The sequence below is a fragment of the Cygnus olor genome, chromosome 2 (assembly GCF_009769625.2).
Source record: "Cygnus olor isolate bCygOlo1 chromosome 2, bCygOlo1.pri.v2, whole genome shotgun sequence".
Classification (NCBI taxonomy): Eukaryota; Metazoa; Chordata; class Aves; order Anseriformes; family Anatidae; genus Cygnus; species Cygnus olor.
This window is the reverse complement of record NC_049170.1, coordinates 19,511,962-19,537,372: the sequence shown is the minus strand read 5'-3', so window position 1 is coordinate 19,537,372 and position 25,411 is coordinate 19,511,962. Positions and strand designations below refer to the sequence as shown.

The 25,411-nt window shown below is 36.8% G+C and overlaps 1 protein-coding gene across 2 annotated transcripts in view; it reads right to left on the bottom strand.

The window, feature by feature from the left end:
• PIP4K2A (phosphatidylinositol-5-phosphate 4-kinase type 2 alpha) overlaps positions 1 to 25,411 on the bottom strand; it is a 108,816-nt gene that overhangs the window by 3,553 nt on the left and 79,852 nt on the right. For both annotated transcript variants that reach the window (XM_040546749.1, XM_040546750.1), the window contains 5 exons: positions 17,140 to 17,286; positions 14,625 to 14,663; positions 5,052 to 5,165; positions 1,491 to 1,734; positions 619 to 722 (listed from right to left, as the gene is read on the bottom strand). In XM_040546749.1, coding sequence (XP_040402683.1) covers positions 619 to 722; positions 1,491 to 1,734; positions 5,052 to 5,165; positions 14,625 to 14,663; positions 17,140 to 17,286 — 648 coding nt within the window. The remainder of the gene's footprint in view (positions 1 to 618; positions 723 to 1,490; positions 1,735 to 5,051; positions 5,166 to 14,624; positions 14,664 to 17,139; positions 17,287 to 25,411) is intronic.

Here is a 25,411-nt window from a genome sequence, read left to right as displayed (position 1 = left end):
TGGGCTGCTTCACCATGATTCTTTGGTGTCTGCTGCTGGACAGCAATTTCAGTCAAAAATAAATTAATGGTAGTCAAACAGAAGCCTTCACTGAATAGCATCCAAGTATTTGATATGTACATTTTATACTTAATTTTGCAAAGTGGACTTTTTAAAATATATTTTAAAATATATATTTTTAATGAAACTTGTAAAGTGAGCCACATTATATGCTGAGGAATTAACTTTCAGCAGGCTATACCCAATAATGAAACCATCACTAGGGCCCTGCATCTGGAATAAGATTCACAACAGCTTTCACAGAACTGTATACTACTACAAGTGCTGGTGAACAGCTTTGATTACAATAATAAGGTGCATCACACAAATACAGTACAAAGCCCTAAATAGGCAGCATCTCATTAGTCTTCATTATTGGTAAGAAATATGTGTACAACTGAAACGGGAGTTTTACTTGTAGTATGTGATGTGTAGCAGTTACTCTGTACTTTTGTATTACTTATGAAACCAGGAATAAACAATTTCCCCTTTCCATAGATCTCCTGGACTGTGTACTAAACAACAAAAATGCAGATCTATAAATGGTACCAGACAAAAAATAAAACAACAGATACTTACCCCATGCTTTACCGTTTTTGCAGCATGGGCAGCTTTCTTTTTTGCATCATAATGAGTAAGAATGTCAATAATGGCCATAAAGTATATTTCCTTCCTAGGTGCATCTGCAAAGGGCAAGTACGTGACAGTAAGAATGACTTTTGAGACATCTTAGTCATGAGTCCTCCTTCTAACACAGGAGACTTGTCAAAGATCAATCAGCAGCTCAGGCAGGTTAATGTCAGTCAGAATCACAGTTTTATAAAGACCACAGGCTCAAGATGTTCTTAACTGAGACTTTAACTGCACTCGAATATGATTCAACCCCCCGCCCCCCCAAATGAGTGCAAAATAAAACACCAGCATACAGAAATAGGAATTACTGCTCACTTAATGTGGATTTCAAGTTCCTTCATAGTTATGTAAACAAGTAGGGAAAAACTAAGTTTTTTTATGAAAGGTAGAGCTTCTGAGTCAAGAAGAACATACATACTTTATTTATAAATAAGAACACGTATTTATCAAATGCTGATGAAAAAATAAACAACTTTCCTGTCTTGAACAGCTGCTGAGAACTGCAGTGTCTGAATAGGTAAGCCAGTATATGGGTTGATTGTGCAGTAGGTGAACTACTTGACTGCATCCCCACACATCACAATATCTACGAAATATGTTCAGTACCAAAGCTGAGCATTACAGATGTCTTCTGCTTTCACCAAACAGCTTGGTGAAAAAGTTCGGTGTTTGCTTACACCAAACAGCTATCAATTTCCTCTCCTACAGAGTGAATTTATATTGTGAAATGTAACTTTGCTTTTACGTGGTTGTGAGATGTTAGGATTCTGGTACAAGAATCAAAATATCTTAACATCTAAATGTTTATTACTGCTTACTTTCATGGGATTTTATTCCATAAACATCAATAGCTGGATCAAACTCCCCTGGAGCCAAAGGCAACGAGCTGTTCAGCGTATTTCCTGGGCTGTCTGGAGGAGTTCCAATAGGGTGGGTCCCATCACTTTCACCTTCGTCTTCTCCATCGTTCTCTTCACACTCTACTTCTTCTTGTTCAGCTCTTTCAACATCATGAATTCCAACCAGCAAGCTGTAGTCCATGAGTTTTAGCTGAGCAAGGAACTAGGAAGTGATAATAAGCAATTTATCAATATCATAGAAAAATGTAAGATCAGCTTTCAAATACGAGAAGTTACACAATGCCATCAGTCGAGGACATCAATGTTTCTGAGAGCAGCAAAATGGAGGATTAAGTGATAAAGCTAGTAAAAAGATACTTGAATTTATTAAGATATACTAACAGCACACAGGTCACTTGCAACTTATATTGAAAAAAGCTGTAGGACACTCTCCCAAAATCCTCAGGGAAAAGTAATTTTTCGTGTGGTGAAGACCAGTGTCTGTCATTCCAGTCTGGTGTTTTAATTAGGGCTACTCTGCTAACCGCTCGGTGCCACACAAGCCTCCGTGCATCGGGCTCATGGGCTGCTAGAGCTGGTGCTACGTCTGCCTCCTCACGCCCTTTCCAGCCTTGTTAAAGAATCAAGCCAAAATGTTTAAATATTCCTGCAGTGGAAATGTAGTGAAGGTTTACATCAAGAAGAAACGGAGCGGTGCTATATTCTCTTCAGAGTGAAAGGCTCCCAGTGTAAGTCACATAAGCAAAATGTGAATGTGAATGAAAGGGTATTTTTGAATAGAGGTGAGTTTGAAGAAAACTGGAAAATGAATACAGTTGCCATATAGACAAATTGTTATTTCAATTGACTGGAACAGAATAAGGCAGGAAGTTAAGAGAGGGAGATGGAAATAAGAGATGTATAAAAGCAAGAAGAAGGGATAAACAGTTCAAGGGGTGAGGGGCAGGCAGGGCAGCGCTGTGCTGCAGCTTCAAAGCGATCCTGGGATTTTGAACTTGCCATAGGATGACCCGTGGAGCCTCTGCTTACGATATGCACAAAGAGAGCCTGAAAATACAAATTGTTTCAGCTTTTAGAAGCATTGAAGGGCTACAAAACAGAAGTTAGAGCAGACCAGAGGAGAAGGGATTTAAGCCAGACTTTGGAATAGCGGCAGCGATAAATGAGTATAAAAACACGGGGAAATAAGAAACGACAGTCAAAATCCTGATTCTGAGGAGAGAGGAATCAGAGATAACAACGTGACTCTGAATTCAAGTGCTAGAAATACATTACAAAGAGTGAGACTGAGAAGAGGTTTTAAGAAGAAAGAAGAAATTGGTTTCTAACCATTTCAATATAATAACGCAGAATATTGTTCACAAGACTAGAAGAGATCTGAGCTGGAAGAGATGATATACAATGATATACAAGAAGAACAGATGAGATTGGCCAAAGGCGATGGAGTGGAAAGTGAAGGAGTGGAAAGACTCCAGGCACATCATTAGGTACTTGATAAATATCAAGAGAGAGAGGAGAAAAATCTACCAATAACCATAAAAAATAGCATGAAAGAGAACAGACCCTTGGGAAGAAGAGTGAACTGCAAATTAGAAGAAAATGGGTCTTCGGGAAAAAAAAAAGTGTGCTGCTGATGACAGCAAAAAGATTTAGGAAGATCAGCACAAAGAAAAGATCATCTGATTTAAAGTGAAAAAAATATCCTGATGTGCTTTTTCTCAGGACAGTTTCAGTGGGATGAGACAGCAGGAAAATGAAGCAGAAACAAACTGAGAAAAGTCACGGACAAGAAGCCATCAAAACAGCAGCAATGTGCCTGTTTGAACACAAGGAAGAAATGTAAGAATCGATTATGAGAGAAATACAGTACAACAAAAATATTTAATGACAAAAAAGAATGGATACAAAGTCATATACTTAAAAAAACTACTCCGTAGTATGTTTAACAGTAAATAGTGGTTCATAAGATACTCATATGCTAAGTGTTGTGCATTTTTTTTCATTGTGGTAAAATCTGAGTGCCTAATATTAGGTACAAAGTGCATGCTATTAGTCTTCTAGCAAGGGCAGAAGGACCAGTAAAAGCAAAACAAGGCTGAGGAATAGGTTGCTGTTGTTAAAATCAGGTGTCAGATCACTTCACACTAGTAGTGTACATGTACGTTTAACAACGCTCTGTATAAATTTCAAAACCATAAAACACAGCCTCTCGAGACATTATCTGGAATCTGCCATTGTATTTACAATCCAGTAAATGATGTAGAAGATAGCACACAGAGTCCACATTCTGCAACAATGAAGTATCTTCTCTATTCCTTGCACATGTTTAAGATCTTGTCTGCAACCTACTTAATGTAAAAGCTTTAGCCAGCAACTGCAGTACGTTAAAAGGGCACAAAAGTTTGGCTCAAATATACCTATCTCTAGAGCTATGACATTGATAGAGCAGTTTTCTGGTGCAATGCTCCAAATACAAAATAAGCACATATCAATTATTTCACAAAATACTTATGTTTTCATAATTATCATCATCATACATTTCTCATCATTATGATAATGGGAAATTAGATTTCTTCAAAAGCAAATGATTGCGAATTCTAAAGTTCCAGTATTGTGTTCAACTATTGAGCTTTTGAACAACACTCAGACACAGATCTGAAGAACTAGGCCAGTCAATTCACAGAGCCATTCTGATAAAAATAGCTGAAAGCATTATTAAGTCTCAGAAACATTTTGCTATCAGGTCTCTTCCAACAAGGCAAACAGATCTTAGGCTTTGAGTATAGGGACTGCAAAACACTGTGCTTAGTGATAATGTTTTGACTTATGGAAACTGAAGCCAAGTTATATGAAGTAGACAGCCCAAAATTTAGTTTACTTGCTGAGTAGCTAAATCAGTTATAATAAATATTACATTAAATTCATATAGTAACACTTTTCTATTAACTACTGACTATATTCAGCCAATTACAAATTTATGATATGACTGCGCTATGATAATGAGTCCACCTGCTGTACACAAACTTCTGAGGCACTCTGTTCTGGTGATACAAAAGAAGATTTAAAACTGGATTACTAATATGAAGCAAATAGAGCATCACAACTGCAAGCAGGGGAAGCTACATTCTCTGCTACAGACTACAGTCCATTTATGGATCCAGCTTAAGTCAGGTAGTCTTGGTGTACCTCCACCTGTAAAATACAACCAGCAATACTCACCAGGGGCATTTGGAGGTACTATGCTTGTAAAGCACTTATGTACCAAGTAGTACCATCAGTTTAACATCACATCATCAAGGCAGGGACAAAGTATGGCCATCAGCTATGCCATCAAGCCATTTATCACATCAGCAAAAGTAGTGATCAACTCCTGAAAGTTTAAATTATGTTTCATTTAAAACAGTCAGTGCTTATAGTCTTGCAAACAAGAGCTTTCATTTATGAATTACAGGTATGGTTTCCTGGGCTAGCTGTAATTTGGCACGTATTTTTACTACATATGAACAGGTGTACTCTTACCTCAACGTCCTTTTTGAGCTTCTCAAGGAACATCTTTTTGTTATTTTCATCAATGTGAATCTTTTGGCCATCATTAATAAAATCATTGTCTTTGAATGTCGGCAACTCTTTGGCCTAAAATAAACAAAAACTATTGTAAGAGTCAGAACGCAAACGGAAGCACATTGAAGTTGCTGGTTCAGCACGGGTACAGAGCAAAAGCTTCCCCAACCCCACCAGAGCTAAACCTTCAAGCCTTCCAAAGTTCAAAAGGCTCTCCAAGGCCCAAAAGAGGGCATTAGCGAGCTGTCACAGCTGAAGGCCCCACCACTGCTTCTGCAGTTGAAGCAAACACACCTCCACTGCATGCAGCTGTTCATAACTGCAAACAGAAACCTGTTTCCTTGGTTTATCAATGCTGTGAATAGCCTAGAAGGTATATGTTTACTGGGAATGATGTAAATTTTAGTGAGACAAAATATCAAACTCAGCACTTCATTTGCATCTAACCTTCAAGTCCATGCTTCTTCCAAGATGGCATTTGTCAAAGTGACTGACAATAAGTGAAGTCGAAACACAATCTGTACCTCGTAACAAAGCACTTCTGCACCAGATCTTATAGATTTAGCCAGATTGGATTACATTTTATGTAGCCACCTCAACGTTTGTAAGTGCCTAATACCAAATAACTGTTTATAAAGTATAAAGTGAACATGAATTATGTAATGCTGCTTAGAAGTGGTGAATGTCAGAGAAGACCGCTGCCTTTTAAATATGTAATTAAATATTCTTGTGATGGGAGCATTAGTTGAATATCTTCATCTTTAACTTCCCCACGAAGCGATTTGCAACAGCATTAAGGAAAGCCAGAAACTCTCACATGAGCACTGCAGATAAAGTAACCACTGGTTTTAGCACTAAGACCCTCAAGTGGGCTCTGTTTTCAGAGGGCAATGACTGAAAGCTCACTTTCAAGAAACAGCAAACCAACATAACAAGCAAAAACCCAGTTTCTCTGGGGTATTTGGTCAAGCAACCCAGAAGTAATAGTAACTTCTGCAATCAGAGCCTTGAAAAAATTTGCCCATTAAGACTGATGAACAGCCTTTCTCCCTGCCCTCACCTTTAATAAACATTAGAGAAGAAAAGGGTTGGTTTACGCGGGAAATGTTGCAGAACACCTCAGTGTTAGTCTTCATATGCAAGTCTTTCCACTAGGAATGGAAGGCAGCTAGCAGCAACCTGCTGGAATGGCCTCCAGGAGTTTAATCAGTAAGACATTGCTTGTAAATTTAACATGGACAATAATTTTTCTTTATAAGTTTATTTTCTTTCTACAACACAGTAAGGAAAAACATCACCAAGGTACTTTTCTCCCAAACGTACGTCTTGGATTGCACTGCATTAAAATGTGAGCATCAGAGCAGACCCTGCAATGCCTTTCTGCATCTTCCCAATGGGTAAAAGTTCCTTCTGCTGTTGGGCTGTGCACACAGGTGGCTCAGTTCCCTGACTGTCCGAAATTATTTTCTTGGACCTGGAATTCATGAATTGCTGAAGATCCCACCATACTCCATTTGTTTAGAGAAGTGATGCTTCTCTTCCAATAACTGCCCCAAACATTTAAACAGTTGCATAAGATTTTAGTAGTTATGAATCCACGTTAAATCCATTGCACCTACGAACTTTGCAAAAAACTAAGGTCCGTGCCTCACTGCTCTGACTCGTTACCGCGTCGCGTCTGGAATTTTATGATGTATTAGAATACCCTCTAGTGTTGCTCCAGAGACTCCGTCTATTTTAGCTGAAAAATAAGAGGAAAACCCCGCCTCAGGCAGCTGAGATGGAAGCACAGCCGTGCGTCCAGCCCACACGGCTTCCCTGCACGAGTCCCTCTGAAGTGCGCGGCTGCTTCGCTCGCAGGCACCGTTAGGTGCTCCTTAAAGCAAACAGCGAATTGTTTACTGCTCTACGACAGCACGGTGGGCATTGATTTTCCTTCTGGCCTACACAGTAAGTGGTTTAGGACAAAGAAGAGTGGGGGAAATATCAGATAAGCATTCTGGACTGGCAGCTGCAGGGATTATCATACGCGATTGAGCAAACTGCCCCACAGATGAGGGCTAACTCCGCAGAGGCGGGGCTGAGGATCCAGGGATGCTGCCAAGGCCAGGGGATGGAATCCAACGCGTGGGATGCTTAAGAATGGAGAGGAGATTTGGATGAATTAATTTAGGCTGGAACAATAATGAAAAGAATGCAGGAAACCAAGCTCCCTTCGCTTTTAGCACCAAAATCACTGAAACGTCTTTATCTTAGATTATCTTTGCACCTAGTATATCCCACTAGGCAGAGGTTAAAGTGAAACAAGCCCATCGATTCTGAAAAAAAACCCTATTAATGCTGTTTAAAACTGGGGGAGGCAAGGAGGAAGGATGTGCCTGTGGTTAAGACACTGACATGTAGGTTCAGCGCCAGGCCCTGCCGCAGACTTCCTGCACAACGCCAGAGCAGCTGATGAGACCCTGCTGGGGTGGGAGGGGAGGCGTGCTTTTCCTCTGAGGGCAGGGCTGCCTTCAGTCAAAATAAACCTAAATTGCAAACAGCGTTTTGGGAAGGTATTATGATCCAGTAGCGCAGGTACCACACGCCACTCTCACCTTGCCAATAAGCTATTTTTAATAAAATTGAGGTACCAAATCTGACACAGCTGCATCTTTTGCCTGTCATCACAAGGCAAGGGGCGCTACCAAGGACATTCAGGGCAGTGAATCAGCTCTCCCAAAAGCTGGACTCTTACCAGCCTTGTAGCCTCCCCTGTCCTCAGTAATTGCCCTGAGGATTTTTATCTGAGGTCATGTTTCTTCACCTTCAGTCTTCAAATGCCCAGAGCAGTGAAGACTTGGCAAATACAGACCAGAAGAAATCAAAAGCCAAAACTGACGCATGGAAACAAAAGGGAGGAAGTAAAAGCAGCAGGTACAACATAAGAAACAGGAGCTAAAAAGCTATGTGTCGGTGGTTGCTCTCTCACCACGTCACTTGTATGATGCATCCCAGCCTGGTCTATTCCTTTACTAGACAAAGATTTTTTTTTCTTTTTCTTTTTTTCCTGTGCTAGGCAATATAACTCCACATTTACTTAAACCTTAATAGCCCTAGGGTACTGTTGCAATACCAAATAGTACTCCTGACAGCCAGCACAAGTAGCAATTCTAGTAGCACTTATGCTGAAATTAATGGCTTAAAGTTAATTTGTGAATTTAGGAATTAACGCCCATGAAATATGCAACTAGGAGGGGCTCTAGTAGTTATTTAAAATTCTTAATGTATGTATTCTTATTGAAAACTTTGAACACGGACATCTTCCTCTTATGCACTTGAATAAATACAAAGAAAACCACATTGTGGCAGTTTGAAACACTATCTGAATGAAAAAATTGAGACTTTGCTTTAACGAAATAATTGATATGATCAATTTTTAATGAAGTCTCAAATATTTCCAATGAAGCAAAATCCTTGTTGGAAAAAGATTCTCCCAGAATGTAATTCATTATAATGAACATATTACTATCATTAAAGAACTAAATATTTTAAGAGCTGCACAGGAGATGAACATCTAACTACTTCCACTAAATTAATAATAGATTTTCTTTCTGAACCACCTCCATCATTTTTAATCCCCTACTTACAGATGCAAGGAAGGCATACATAGACAAACATAGATTTTACAAATACGAAGTATTTATTTACTAAAAAAGCATGCTACCAACACACTTCAGGTTTGCATTCTGAAGTTTGCCATGGTCACAGACAGTTTTAATGACAGGAAGGTTTTACTGTCTTTCAAAAGGCTGAAAAGCAATAAAGGTTTATTTGACTAAGAAGACAGAATATGTAAAGCCAGATACAAAAACTAAAATTACTGTGAAACAGTCCACTGACTTAATGTTTTTGTAAAAAAAAAAATTGAAAGGTAAGAACCAGAGGTAAGGTTTAATTTCAGTGTGAACAAGGATCTAGTTTTTGCAGATTTCTTATAGGTCTCAATTCAGTATATTAAATATTAACATCCCAATATTAAAATGAAGATTTTTTTTTCCAAAGGGATTTTTGTACATCATGACCTCGAATAATGATCCTGGCTAGTATTAATGCTGGTATTTTGGAAGAAGTTTGCTAAAATAGCTGTGGGACAGCTAAGTTTGAGAGTCTTTGACTGGAGAAGAAGAAAAGACTAACTTCACAACCTGGCAGCAATTTCTCACCTAGCAAAAGCAAAGATTAGATTACAGGAGAAATGTTGCATGGCAATCTTGTTTGTTTGGAACTAGTCGCCAGCTAAGCTATTCACACAGGTAATAACTGGCAAAATTGGGCTGATAGTTTATAACTTTTGGAAGTGGTATAGAACATCTGCCAGGAGCGACGTTCCACACCCTAGGCTTCCTTTCACAGTGAATGGCTCCCATGCACTTAAAAAAAATATTTTATATTTAGTAAGTTAGATTAAATTTACCGCGCTTACCAGCATACACAGCATTTTAAAAAGGATATTATGCTACATATAGTTTGCAACAATTTGGCACAGGTAGTTTTGAACTGAGACAAAAGTCTGAGGTCACCAGATCCACAAGAAGAAGAATAACTAGAGCCTCCTACGGAAGTCTGCAGCATTTGGCATCACGGGATTGCAAATGGCCAAGGAAATAGAGATGTAACCCCAAAAATGGGATTTGAGAGGGAACACTGGAATAGTTTTAAAAGCTACCAGAGAGGTTTTTGTAGGACAAAAGATTGTGCAAGAAGTTGGATTAGGAATTCAAGCATGTACCAGAATAGTAGCTATACAGCTTATAAATGCTCAGGGAAATGCATGCACAATTATCCCTAAAGTTAATGTTTTCCTACTGCAAAACAAACATGCAACATATAATGCAAGACAAAGATGCCATTTTTATTTTATTTTATTTTATTTTTTAATATATGGAAAACAGACTTTTAAACAAATAAACAAACAAAACCCCAAAACCAACCTAACAAAGGGAAAATAATGACTTGTTTTGAAAAACAGCAAGGGTTAGTGTTATGTGAAGGCTGAACACTGAAAAAGGAATCTGAACTCTGAATGTTTATTGCTGTCTTTGCAATGTATTGCAGTGTGAAGTTATAAACTCTGTATATGCCCACTTTAGATTCATTTCACAGAGAAGACATGCTTCACGCCTGTTGTGTGAGATTGGCATATGAAGCAGATTGAAATCATTAAAAGAAATAAGTAAAAAATGCTGTTCTGGCATTAGCAATTTTAAATTAGTAGCAAAAAAAAAAGCTCAGTTTTGAGGATGATCTACCTTGGATCAAGTTTTACTTATTGACATCAGAAGAAAAAGGGCAAGCTTGTAAACAAGCAAACTTGTTGCTATGCTCCTGTACCAAAATCCTAAAAGAAAAATTGTCCTCTCAGAAATCAGGTAAGTTAAGTACAATATGTTGTAATGTTAAGATAAAAAGTTAAGGTAAGAAGTGGCTTGTTTTATCTACCAGCATCTCCCAATCTAATTACCAAAACTATGTATTTTGCATACAATTCAACTAAAATGCAACATAATAGCTGTTAACTATAGCATTTTTTTCCAAAAAGAAGCTTCATTAGAAAATTCTTTGTTCAGATATATTTTCTGTCATTTTTATGCATTTATGTGTTATGAAAAAACATACCACAGAGGTGGCAATGCAACCAATTTTACATTAATTTAAAGACATACAATTATCAGTCTATGACATTCACCAAGAAAGATGAAATAGGGTAGGCTTCACATCAGTTAGGTTTCATTTTTCTTATTCAAATTTCCTTCTGAGTTGCTCACTCACTAGCAACATCCTGAAGTTCTTTGTAAGTACAAGTATACTCAGCTGTAACTGCTAATTTGATGTCATACTGAAAGTGCAGCATAATTATGGACAGACCACCAGGGGAGATCTGCATTATCCTTGTTTCACTTAAGAGGGCAAAATTGTCCAAGGAATGAATAGAAAATGCCCACTACTAAAAAAAAAAAAGAGTGAGAGAGACAACTAAAGACTAAAAAAAATAAAGGAGCTTGAACAGTTGTCAGAACTTGACAACTGTTGAAGCATACTATTCTTTTTAAATTCAAGACATCTGTAAGTGCATGTTATGATACTTGTTGCCAAGAAAGTGATGCCTTTATTATTAAAAATATCACTTATAATGCAAATGAGAGGAATCGTGTGTTAAGGTGAAATCTTGGGGATGGAGCTTGTCTCCACACTGATTATCATAAAATATTGAAATGACAGTTTCAGAGTTTATCATCAATATGTTGGGATGTTAAACAGTTGAAAACAGTCAAAAAGAAGATAAACTGAGAACAGGACCAAAAATAACATTCTCAGAGTCATTCCAGTCAGCTTTTCTTCCTAAAAACTGATTAAAATGTTTGAATCTTAATACCTATTTTACACTACAAAACTAAAAAAGAGAAATACTTTTTTTTCTGATTTCTTACTTCATGGTCCATTATTTTCTTCTGCATAATTGACCACCTCTTATTTATTAACTAAGTAACAAAGAGTAGCTTGATAGGAAAAAGATTCAAGAACATCAACATTTTAGCCTTTTCAAAGTAATTTATTTAAAATTTGCAATCTGTGTTAGAAAATGACTGAAAGACTGGATTGCACAGCTGTAAAGGAAGCCAACATACTATGCTCAATATTCTGAAAACCATTTGATTACTTGAATACTGGTATTTCAAATTACTTAAGAGCCCATTAAAAACTACAGCATTGGCAGGCATTTTTAGCCCTATATTTTAGCACCAAAAGCTTCCTGTCTTTTATTACTTTTTTGTTATTCAGATGTGAAGAGCAATGGCTATCTTTATAATATGTAATTAATTAATGCTGCCATTAATTGGATTTCTATTGTTATTTATGTCATTTCAGGGCGATATTAATAAATTGATGATTTAATTTGCCTCTGGCTAAAAGTTTGCTAATAAGCTGCTACACCAGATAGATATTTGAGATTTTTTTTCTAGAAGAACAATTGAAGAGCAGTTTCTTCCAACTTAGGAGATTTCAACACAATCCTCAAAGTCTTCAATGTAGTGACACGCAAAAACACATCTCCTGATAGCAGGTCTTAGCACTGCTTATATAGCTTCAAAAACCAAGCTTTCTTTGTTCATATCACTAAACAAAAACTTTTTTATTTAATCTTAAAAACTGCTCTTTAGAAATACTTGAAGTAGTTTATGTGAGTAAACTAGTGCCTATTGAGGGAGAGATTCAGATCACAATGATAATGACTGTTCCAAACATCTACAATGAAGACACTTGAAGGTGCATTCTTCTCACGCTTTCTAGATCAAAAGATAGATTCAAAAATTTACACAGAAAACATGTAATGAGCAAAATATTATTTTTTTCCTTTGCTTGGAATAATCCGCAAGAGTCTTTCTTAATGTGTTTGTAAAATTTTGTTCCCCCTATGAAGTTAGCAGTCTGCCCAGTTCATTCTCTTGCTCTGAAATGTTTGTTCTGATCAGTAGCTTGTCGACTCCTTGCTGCGCTGTATTGACATTTGAGGGGAATAATGAGTAATAAAAATCTGTTCTAGCAGCCTGAGACTGTTTGCTTACAGCTTTGATAGGCTTAACATACTTCTGCCTCCAAGAAATCAAATTCCTTTGAAAAGAAAATGATGTCTGAAACTTAAACTATCTGGAGAATTTTGGGGGAGCAATTTTTGATATATCTTTCATATAAATATGCAAAATGGAAGGGGAGGCTCTAGACACATTGAAGTTCATTGGAATTTTATCACTGGCCTCACTAAAGTTAGAATTTCATATTACATATGGAGAATAATTTTTCTGTATAGTTATACAAAACTATACATCTTAGTTTCAACTTTGCTATCAACTCCAATAGTAATTTTGCCATGGACTTGAATGGGAACAGACTTAAGGCAGTGTTTCTTTCAGGTTCTCACTCAGTTTACTAAGTGACATTATATCACTTAGTATTACTATATAATATCTGTGTATTATTATTTATGATTATGAGACATATTCCTAATACTCCTCAAAATATCTGTACAGTATCACCTCTTGTATAGCTGAAAATGTGTAATATTGTTAAATTTTACATTATTATTCCAAGTATTAATTATAATCTGAAGGAGTCCCATCCAAATAATTTGCCGTCCTCATTTATACCGGATTATTTTAGTACTACCAGCAGAGGTTTTCAATGACAGTAGGTATCACTTGCAAGACACTGAAGGGTTAATCTCTTTGCTTCAAAAACACTAGAGTTGTGCTATTAAACAAGGACAAAAACAGACCACAAGAAAAGAATGAAGACCATTCAAGACATGATCTTGAGGGCCTAGTACAGCAAAGGAGAGCTAATGCAGATTACTGCAACTGCAATTGGCATTTGGCACATGTTAGTTGCGTAATGCTGGAAGAAAGAATTTAAGTGTTGAGTCATACCTTAGGAGGAAGTGGAAAAACTTAGCACACAGAGTTTTTCTTGCAGCTAGAACTGCAGCACTGACAGCTATTGCATGCCCCTTACCCCTTTGTGTAGTTGTGTGATTCACAGAAGAGTTAAAGAGGCTGGTATGGTATGACTAATGCTTAGGATAAAAACAAGTGATCAGAATGGAATTTTGGGACAAAACAAAATGAAGTCTTTTAAGCAAATTGCTGAATGATCTTATGCAACAGCATAATTCAGAAGGAATATGGAAAACTTAAGAAAACTAGTGGTATGGGTTCCTAGACTTCACTCAAAATTTGGAAACCTAAGAAGTCTTACAGAACAGGGACTATATCCCACCTTCAATTATCTGCAGAATCTTTAGACAAACCTCTCCTCAAGTGCCATTGGTGTATTTCACTGGAACTTCAGATAAATGTTTATTTTGAGAATGTTCAATTTTCCAAATGAGCTGAAGTTGGAGATGGAGACAAACAAGGCGACCAACTTCCTTTTAGAGCAAAGTTCCAGCTACAGAATTTGAGGGAGAACTGCTCTCATTATAGCTACATATACATCTGTCTGTCAGTTGTTGGCTTGTTTATACGACCTTTATATACCAAATGGTTCTCACAATTCAAGGTTTGATTCAACTTTGCATTCACATTAGAAGTGGTGCCATGTCTCATCTTTCCATTAAGTGACATGGAGTGTCCATAAATCTCTACATTAAAGAGCAAGAAAAAGAAGATGAAGAAGCAAGAAGAAAGAGAATGAAGTTCTTGATGTTTTCCTACCACAGGGCAGGCCCTGAAGAAACTAAGAAGAGAAGAGAAAAAAGGAAAAGGAGGAGGTAGAGGAGTGGCTCACTTACCTCTGAAATTTCAACACCATTGCAAACCAATAGTCAAAGGTCTGCAGTAAATATGGGAAAGATAAAGGAGGGAATAAGGTAGAACTCAAGAGGGGAGAATATGACAGAAAACAAAGAAAAGGGGCAGAACAGCACTGATTATGCTTGTCCTGACACTAGCTAGCAGTTTAGGTAACTGAATAGTAAACAGAAATGCACCATACCTTTTCTTTGTCACTGGCTTCTCGAGCCACAGTAGAGCCCTGAAACAGAAAAAATGGATCTAAAAATGTGCATATGTCAGAAACTAATTTGAAATCGTTACGATAACAGGTCAAAAAGTGGATGAACTGCATCTTCTGAACTTGAGAGCTGTTTTAAAGAAAGGTGATACAGGAGGTAGAATGTCCATAGCACTGAACTTCTGCCATCACTTGAAGAAGATGTATCATGAGAGAAGAAAGATGGATTAAACCCTCAAATGCTCTACATCTATTATTCCCCTGACTGCTGGGTTTTCTTCCTCACCTCTCATCCTAATTTTGAGACAACTTTGGAAGTTCAGTTGGCTTGCAGACTTCTGATCTTTTTGTGCCAATTTAGCTGTATAGCTGTGGAATAGCCTATTCTATATAACTACTTGGACATATGTAATACACATTTGAAAAGGATGTCACAATATAAATACATACAAATATTTAAAAAGATCATAAAGTACAAACAAGAACAATGTACCTCAGTGCGATATGAAGTCAAAAGAAGAGATGAGATCAACAGTGGTTTCACAAGATTTACAGTGTTTGCCAATGGCATCTTGGATATTTAAAAATACTAGTTATAATCATTAAAAAATTAAGTAAGTTATATGGCGCTTTATGAATAAGCTTTAAGTGACCAAAAAAAGGCTGTATATATTTCCTCTCATTTTTTTTGGAGCAGGACCACACCTTTAAGTACCCAGAGTTTATCTATCGTAATAGCAGTGCAAGAAATAATAACTATAGTTATATCTTCATTAACACAGTTACATGATAACCATTGGATATTGAAAGATGGGTAGATCAGCTCTCTCTTGTTGGAAAGTATGCACTGTGTAAAGAAATGCTGGAGTGGAGTTGCACTAGTTTAAAGAATGTGAGGATTCCCAACCACACTTTTTCATACCCTGTTTGTTCTGTTTGCAGAGACAAACTTAGAAAACTCAGAAAGGATGGAGAGAAAAGATAAATATGACAGTACACCCTCAGTATTTTGTATGGACCTGCAAGCAGGGATTTCATTTCATTATATATTTATCTGATAAAACAAAACAAAACAAACAAACAAAAAACTAGTGAAATCTATGATATTTTGTTTTAGTGATGATACATCTTTTACATTGTATTCTGTGCTCCATCTGCATAACTATTGGGCCTGGACAAAGGTGAGCAGAAAACCAAACTGGAGAAAAAAAGAGGATTTACAATAGTAGAAATTATGGAGGTTGTCAAATGTTAAGAATGCTATTTATATTTCTTTTTGTTGTGCTTTTGTCCCAGTTTTTTAATGCCTCTGGACATTATGATGCTCTAAAACACATGCAGTTCTCTCAAATTTTTGGAAGTTACTCATCTCCAATTCAAGTATGAGATCGGTCACTCCTTCTTAGTGGCACTTTTGAAGAAAATCCTCCAAAAGAAGCCAAGTTACGACTGAATAGTTGATTTCTGCCCCTCTACTAGTCATGTCACTCATCAACTGGTTAATTTCAAATGAAAAACTGCTTAAGTCTGTGAGGGTAAATTAAAAAAAGAGCAAAAACAAAAAGAAAAATATCTTTTTCTGGTAAGCTCTGCTGAACACTGAAAACCAAAAAGTCAACAGTCAGGAAATCAGTTCTTGCAAACCAGGTTCAGTCAACTATCTAACCAATTTCTAGGTAAATACCTGACAGTAAGGAAGGATGGTGCAATATGTCTCTTAATATACAATGCTGAGAAAATATCTTAAAATAAGTTTGCAGATGCACTTAGTGGTTCAACACAGAAATTAAATGCATTAGAAAGAAGTACATTTCTCAGGGAAACTGTATGGTGGAAGTAAAAAAACAATCCCTTAGAGACAGGAAGACTAAGACCATTTCTTGGGCATTCATTCTAAGGGCTTTATATTAAATATTGAGAAAAATTACATTTTGGAGCAAAACTAAAACACACCTTATTAGAAAAGCAACAGAAATTCCGTACTAAGAACCATTCTCTTTTTACTTGAATTATTTTTAAAACACAAAATGAAATAAGAAGCTTCCATAGTAGTGATGTACTTAACAGCGTATCTACTTTTTTAGTAGTTGGTTTATTAACAACGTTATGACATTACGCATTCATTTTATAAGTCTTCTGCAGAATCAGCTGTGGCTTTCCATAATGTTGATAAAAGCCTATAGTAAGCAGAATTATTATTTTACTTCTGTAAAGTGTTTTACCCTTAGACATTTAGTTATATTTAACAAACATATTTGGTTAAATTGCTCCATTTAAAGCATGCACAGTACAGATAAATTTGTACAATTTCTATAAAATCATTTTTCAGCTTTTCTAAACTTAGATACAGAAATAAACCAGCAAATGTGGTTGTAACGTAACACAGTTTAAAATTAATTACAATTTTGAGCAATCTTCAAGCACCAGCAGAATATGGTATTTATATTAAAGGTTTTCAGATACTTTGTCAGTTATATTATCAGCAGTTATGTCTCACCTTTAGATCATATTTTCTATAAACAGATAAACGATGGCTGAACACATTTCTTGTAACAATCATATATATTTCAACTCCATCGACAGTGAGCCGGTACATGCCCAAAAACTGGGGAAGAAGTGTATTCCCATGACACTCCACAATAAACTGCAGAAGCAAAATAAAAAACAGGAATGAGGATGGGTATACTTTATATAAATATATATTTACACATTTTTAAAGATGAAACAACAAGAAAGAATATATCTATTTATTGAATACATATTTGTGTGGAGACAAACCTTTGAAAAATCATGCCAGAAACAAACACGTCAGCAGGAGGCTATCCTGCTTTTAAGGCCAGTGTTTAAAAAATAAAATCTTGAACTGCAAGTTGCAAGTTAAACTTGTAACTCTCAACTTTTACAGATGATGTTATTGAAAGAGCAGGCTCCATGTGGCAGATCTGTCCACTTTTATGGTCCAAAAGTGCACCTAATGCAGATAGCATATCTGGTAGTGACATCACAAAACAGAAATACTTTTCAAACATCACAATGCTGTATTTTGTACTCTGCTGTACCTTATTTAATTTGTATATTTCTCTGTTCTCAGTATTTGCTTATTATGATGACCATTTACAGTGCTGTCACCAGCAAGGCGTATCATTTATTATCAGCAGCTATCTGCCAGTTCCCACGTGATGGCTGCATTTCAGGGTTAATAGAGTTGAACAGAGAAATGAAAGATCTCTGTATTCTTTTTTTATTTATTTAAGAATCATTTCACACCCTTAAGGTTGCCATATTGAAATACAAATGTGCTACCAACATTGGAAAGTTTGGTCAACTGTACCTGAAGCCCGACTTAATATATATATATACAGATATTTATTTAAATCACCTGCCTTACAAATATTAGTTCACAGTACTATTTAACAACCACTGGAGGAAGCAGAAAAAGTACAGACTACATTGATGATGAGAACTATTTAAGGATGAATATTTATTCCTACAGTAGGAATGTCCATACTATATTAATCCTAAAACCAACTTGCATATATCCACTGTTAAGTCACAATGATGCAGAACAGAAAAGCAATCAACAGCTTTGTTCTTTCTCTTATTACCAAGTCTCAAACAGAGGAACTTGGAGAAAATTTAAAAATAATTTTCTTAATAGGAAGCAAGAAAACTAACCAACAGTCAGCTTTGAAAGCCCACCAGATTTTAAATATTTGTTGAATAGTGAAACCTCTGTTTCTTTCGTGCCAAAGTGACCTGGTTATTAGAAACACATTACTCTAAAACAAAGAGACTTCAGAACAAATTGACAGAATAAGCGATTTGAATTGTTTAACAAAGATACTTTGTTTGATGACAAATTATGTAACAGAGCTCTTGGAACTATGAAGATGTAATTTTTTGTAATTTATCTGACTGTAATTTTTGGCTGTGCTAGTTTTAAGGAATTTCACTAACTTTATACTGGAATCTGCGCATGCCAAATACAGACTTTCCTTTTTTAAATGACAAAATCAAAAACAGCTTTTAAGAAAGATTTAAGAGTCCTGAAAACAATCCTATCTGGCATGAACCAAAGTGAATGAACACGAAAGCTTGAAGCTGTTGATGGTGTATTGAACAAAATTTTGGCTAACAACTCTGACACACAAGCTCTTGAGGCTACAACTGTTTAGGCTGTGACATTTTCTGTCTGCCCTGCAGCTTTACTGGAGGTTGCAACACCACAGAGATGCCACACATGCTCCAGTCTAGCATTTTAAGCTCAAACTGCCTATGAATGGGCAAAACACCCTAAGCCACAACACAGTCTCAGCAAAAGCAAATCAGAACCTCAGTAAAGAAAGACGTAGCCCCCGAATGTAAGCAGCTTGGCAGTTAAAAGGCCACAAAGGCAATTTCAGTACTGAAGAGTGCACAAAGATTGATCGCTTTGCATCTGAGAAGCGCTTCTGTTTTTACCAGATGCGGAAGCGAAGTTGTTGAATTAAAGGCTTTTTGCTCACAGGACTGTTATCAACCTCACAAAGCAGTTACAACGTGTTCCAGGACACATAGCTCATTTTGACTGTCAGCAATTTCTCCGAAAGATCTGATCATAAAGTGAAATTACAACTATTAACGCTAAGGTTACAGAAAACCTATTTAAAACAGTAATTCCTGTTATTCAGGCTGCATTGATTATGCTGTTATAAACATCAAGTACATGGCATATATTCTAAAGGCAAATGTCTTTCTAATCCTTTAGAAGGTGGGAAGGATTGTTCTCACAACAACATTCACTGGATGATTCCTTCTGTAAGATCTTTAGTTTCTGCGACAAATCTAGCTTCCAAGAAGAGCTCAGTGCCACTGAATTTCAGGCCACTCAACTGCATAAAGGATCCATCCATTTCTAATATTACAGCTCTTACTTTAGAAAGTTTGAGTTCCCATGCTGTAAAAGAAACACTATTATTCCAGTTTTCCAGATGGGGAACTGAGATGCAGAGGAAACAGGGAGTTTGTGCCTCTCGAACAAATGGACCGGGACATGTCAAGTACCAGGCTAATCCCTGTCTCCCCTGTTGCCTTTCCTCCAGCTGCCAGGGCACAGTTTTGACACATTTAAATCATCTCTTCAACCCCAGCTATCTCCAACTCTCTGATTTTAACCTTTCTGGTCCTGAGAGTCCCCATCTGTAAAACAGCAATGCCATTAACACAGAACACGTACAAAATACCCGCCGTAACAGCATAAAATAAACCCTTTGGTTGGCAGTATACAGCCATCTCCCAAACTGTTCTGTGTTATGTGCCATGGGAAAAGGCAACTAATGAGAGTAGCTTAAGTCCTACTTCAAAGTTGGAGTCAGTCATTTGCTAACGTGGTCGTTTCATTTTAACACACTTGCTAACGTGGTTGTTTCATTTTAATATTATGCTAACATGTCTTCTGAAAAGCCCATGTCACTAGCATGGAGCACAGGACATCTGATAAAAAGGGATTTGGCTGTATGACTGCAGACTGCTAGGAGAACTTCCTTCCCAAAACAGATCAGGTACTGCAACCATTGTTTCCTACTTGCTGTTGACTGTGCAGACTTGTGCCACTGCAAGTTAGAGAAAAGCTCCTAAAATTATTTCAGTGCTTTCCATGACAGCATTTCTTATCCTGATGGGGAGACAAAGGAAAGAGGGAGGAATGCTGCTCGCTTCCAGAATCTACAAGGTTGGTCTAGAACTTCCTACCTTTGAAACTATCAATCCCCCATATCTGCATCACAGAGGAGGCAAAACGTGTCATCTGTTTGGGTGGGAGTCCAGCAGGACTTGCACTGGTGACTGTGGTTGGTAGATTTTCAATTTGTCCATCTTGATATAAATGAAGTAGCAATTTAGTCACCCCAAGGTGCTTTTTAGGAATGATTTCCTGAAGTTTCCCACTCACAGCTGGAATAAAAGTGAGCCTAGAAAATAAGCCAGTACATGCTTAACAGGACTGCTAAATTTCAGTGAAAGACCTTCACTCCTTTTTGTTAATTCTTTCCAAAAAGAACATTAAAACAATTCTATCAAGCACCCTTGCTAATAATTCTATAACACTTAGCTAATACATTTACAAGTCCTTCTATGTAGTAACAAAACCCATTTTTTAAAGAGTGTTACAATAAACACCCTATCATTTTTTCTTATTAATTCAGACAATTTTCATTTTTCTGCACAGCATGAAGACAGTATTACCATTAACAAAATAAAGTATGATCAGCATGTTGACACATTTTATCAGCTGTGCAGCATACAGTTTTTAAATATGTAATTTTCTGAGCTCTCTTGAATCCCATGCTTAAAGCTGAAAATGAGTAAGAAATTCTTTATGACCTTATATCCTCATTATTCTTTGTATAAATACAGCCTCAAAATTCCTTAATAAGAACAGAACTTATCCTATCTCATTTTACATGAAAAATACTACTCTTAGCTTCTTATTTCCCCTTGGTAATGCTAGTAAGCTATCAGGAAGACTAAAAGATAACATGGTGCACATAATTGTATTGGCAAATATACTATGCCATTTTTGGCTCTTTAAAAAAAAAAAGGGGTAAAATTCCCGTTTTTGCTATTTCTCCTCTTCTCCTTGAAAATAATCTGGGGAATGAGCTTGACATCAGTGAGGACTAACTCCTGAAGTAGATCTATCTCATTTCTTATGTGAAAAATCAACATTGCTGTTTCTGACAGGTAGCTTATCTGGAAACATTAATTCAGAAACATACAACATGCTCATTCTCTGTTACCCCTTTATGTATTATCTTCAGGATTTCCCACAACTTGATAAAGGGAACACTGTGCTTATCAACTACTTAGACGACAAGTCTATAAATTCACTAGGACACTTTCATTAATTGAATTGAATAGTAAGTAATATATAACTATTTACAAATGTTTTGGACACTGAAAGACAATACTCCTTTTTTGGGCTCAACTTTCACATCCTCTTGCCCACAATCAGAAAATACCTTCCAGCAATATGTTGTGTGTACATGCATCTGCATGTGGGACCAGCTCCCAGAAAGGAGGTTGAAGAGTTGTCCAAAGAGTTATATCAAGTTTCAGAATATTCAGATGATTGCTATTTACTTGAACCCTGCTAATTTCACAGAAACTTATCCATTGGGTACATATGTGACCCATTGAAAGAATTAATTAGGTGAATTACAACACACAACAGGAAGTAATAACAACATTAGATGTAGATTTTCACAATATATAAACTTGTTTTACTCTAGTAAATTATCTAAGAAACTAATTTTATTTCAGGAAGTGTTCAATAAATAAACAAATTTTAGCATACAAGCCCTGTGACTCACAGCCTTATATTTCATGTTGATTCAGACTCAGCCCAGAGTTTAATTTCCTGTCAAGTGCAACGTAATCTGAACATGACCAACACCTGTGATTATCTAGGCTGTATATCCGCTACCAGGAACATTAGTCTTGATAATGCTACGATCAAATGAGTCAATTGCTGGTGTCTTCTGAAAGTGCTCTGCACAGCATCAAGAGCAGAATACTAAATATACTGAATATACACGGAACAGCTGTTGGTGAAATCCAGGCCTCAACAGAGACAGTTGAAAAACCTCACTGAAAGATGGGATATCTACCTATGAAATATCCCATCTTTCAGTGAGGTGTTTTTCAGTAACAATTCCAGTCCATGGTGGTCTGGCCCATTTGCATAGGTTGAATTCCATCCAATGCCTTTGCTAACAAATTTCTTATCTTCGTGGTCACTTCTATTATAGGAAACAGTGGGCCTAGTGATGGAGGTGAAATGTAGTCTGTTTGGATGAGAACACTTCTATTCCTATCTCTATATTTTATGCTTCTCCTGGTTTTTTGTATCAAAGCTGCTTTATAAGATGGTTATCGTGTCACAGGGCAGAAGACCATGTTCCATGCAGCTTCTTGATTCACAGCAAGAGCTAGCAGAATGGCTTTTCCAAAGCATGCTTTTAAGCAAAACTCCCATAAATCTTACCCTCTTACTACACTAGGGGACACATAGAGTCAGGGTCACTGTTAGATGGAACATATCCTTCTTCATGAACGTTTGCATTTAAATAATAGCACATTATATCGCATTGCTTTGCCTTTTTACTGACTCTTCCCCTTCTTTTTGTCATACATACAGATGTAACTCAGGAAGAAAAAGGAAGGAAAAAGAAAACCCTAGCCATTGATAACCCATTCAAGTAATGACATGGATGGAGGATGACACAAACTTAAACATAGCTCTGCCTTAGCAAGCTACTGGCTTGATGTTAGGTTACCTCAGCACGAATTACTAAACACCTGGTCCCTACCTGCTTTTCTGGGATATTCCCCAGCCTAGGTTGTCACCACTTTTGTGACAAAACTGCTTTTAGCCTGCAGTAATGATTCTCCATCTATTTATGATTATCATGTTTTCACCTACCTCCCACTCAATAACCTTGCGCTATTCCTTGATTTGTGAGCAGCCCTGAACCATGCACTCTTGGTACATTTTCCCCATTTTTCACATTATTGTCTATGATTTTTCCTTTCAATTTTTTTCCTGTTTCTTTCACATTTTTTCCTCTGCAGAAGTTAAGGTTGTATTTTTTCTGCTTTTGTTTTCTCCTTTATGCTGTTGTCTTTCCCTTTTAGCTCCTTCGATCCTCTCCTTTCTTTTCATTCACTTCCAGATCACTCCCCTGTTCCCTGCCTCCAGTAAACGGGCACTTTCTCTCCTTCACCAGTGTGCTGCATCTACTATTCACTTCTGCAGGTTGCCATAGAAACAGGCAGGCAGTGCAATAGGTATCAGTTCTGCATGCAATTACCTGTGCATGGAAGAGAACATGCAGTCAGAAGCCAGCTATGGAAAACCTGAAGGATACCTACACTCGTTATTAGTTTTATACTCGGAAGATCGTATGCTAACAATGCGCTCTTGTTCACTTGGTTTGAGATGGCTTCTCAATTTCTTTTTCCTTGCAAAAACAGTTAAATCACCTGGGTGTCAGCAGTGAGGAATAGTGCATCCCTTCTGAAGTCCATTTTAATGAAAAAAGGTGTGCAAAAGGTGTTGGTTTTTATGATAAACAACCTAAGTTGTTTTCATTTTATTTTTAAAAATATCCATCCTGTCCTTCATCTATTCTCGAAGAGGACATTGATTTACACCAATTTAATCTTTAAAGCAAGTTTAGCTTGCTGGGAAGGACAGAATGTCTTGATTCAGACAGTTCAGAAACAACATCTTTCTGTGGAATTTTGTTCAACTGGCACTGATTGTCCTTGAAAATATTTGTAGTTTATAAAATATCTACACTAGCATATTCTGTATTTTACGTAAATGACTTGATAAATTTTTTGCACAGGGCAATACATCCAAAGGAAACATATAAACATAGCTCGAATGTGTACTGATATTAAATTTTTTCTTTAAGGAAGACACAGGGTATACCTGTTCTTATACACAGGTTGAAATCCTGGCAATGCACTTATCACAGCAGACTTTGCTGAGCTCTCCTTTAACAGTGAAAAAAAGAGCTGTAGGCTAAACTCCAGTTTTCTGATCTGTGCTTTTGGCGTCTGGAGCATAGGTTTTAAACAAAACATCACTAGCTTTGAAGGCATTTCGAATGAATATTTGTTTTTGCCCTCAAAGACTATTTAAGTATTTAACATTAACATGCTTGATTAACTTATACAATTTTAAGTTGTTGAACCACTAAATGTAAATAAGGCCCACACGGCGAGGACTTTTCCAGTATGTCAAAGTCTGACCCACTTGACCATATTACAATGGTTCTAGCATATTTGACAGGTAAATGATGTTCAGCTGAAATAGTGCCTGAAGAGCAGCTAAGAGAGTTCTACTAATAACTGATAGCATACCAATATTCTAAGCAGCCCAAACTAAATATGACTAAAAGCAGTATTTCACACTATGTATCAGAAAATACTACAGTAGTTAAAAACTGGCTAGCAAGGAAATTCATAGCAGAAGAACTTAACACGTGATACATGTCTACATTTACCATTGTGCTTAGAAATCTAGCTGGTTCACAGTCTAGGCCACTCGGTTTTTAAATGCAGATGGAAAGCTGGATGTGGACTTTACACTCGTTATAAATGTCAGCATCTTTTGCAACTTCAAGCATGGAGAAAGGCTTTAATCCCCCTATTTGTTTAGGCCAGAAGTGGTGGGCTTAGTTGTTTATTTTTTCCCCTGGATTTTCTTTTTTTAGATTTGCAAAAAAAATAAAATAATGAGCTCTAGTGTTCTTACTCAGTGCTGAAAGCATCAGACTCATCTGATGAGTAGACAGTAAGTGTGAGTGTTTAGACTGAAGTGTTCACCATCTGTCTGAGGTTGTAGGCCTGACTGCCACTAACAAAAAACCAGGCGTCATGTCAGATGGGGTGAACATATGAATGCAACTCACAATTCTGGACAGTAACTATAATTTAAAATTGTAAAAACTATTATTTACAATTCAACAGTTTTAATTTGGGTTTGCCATATATACTTATATGCTGCTTCTATAGTAACTTTTCCTGATACCCCTTCAAGCCTGGTTCAGTTTTAGTTATTTACCAATTTCTAGTATGTAGCCTTAGGCTTGGAGTTCAATCATTTCATTTTTAATATTGTTAAAGTTTTTATTATTATTATTTTAAATTTTAAATAATAGTAGTAGCAATACTGTAACTTGGGAGGCATCTAACTTGACTACTTTTGTAAAACACCACCC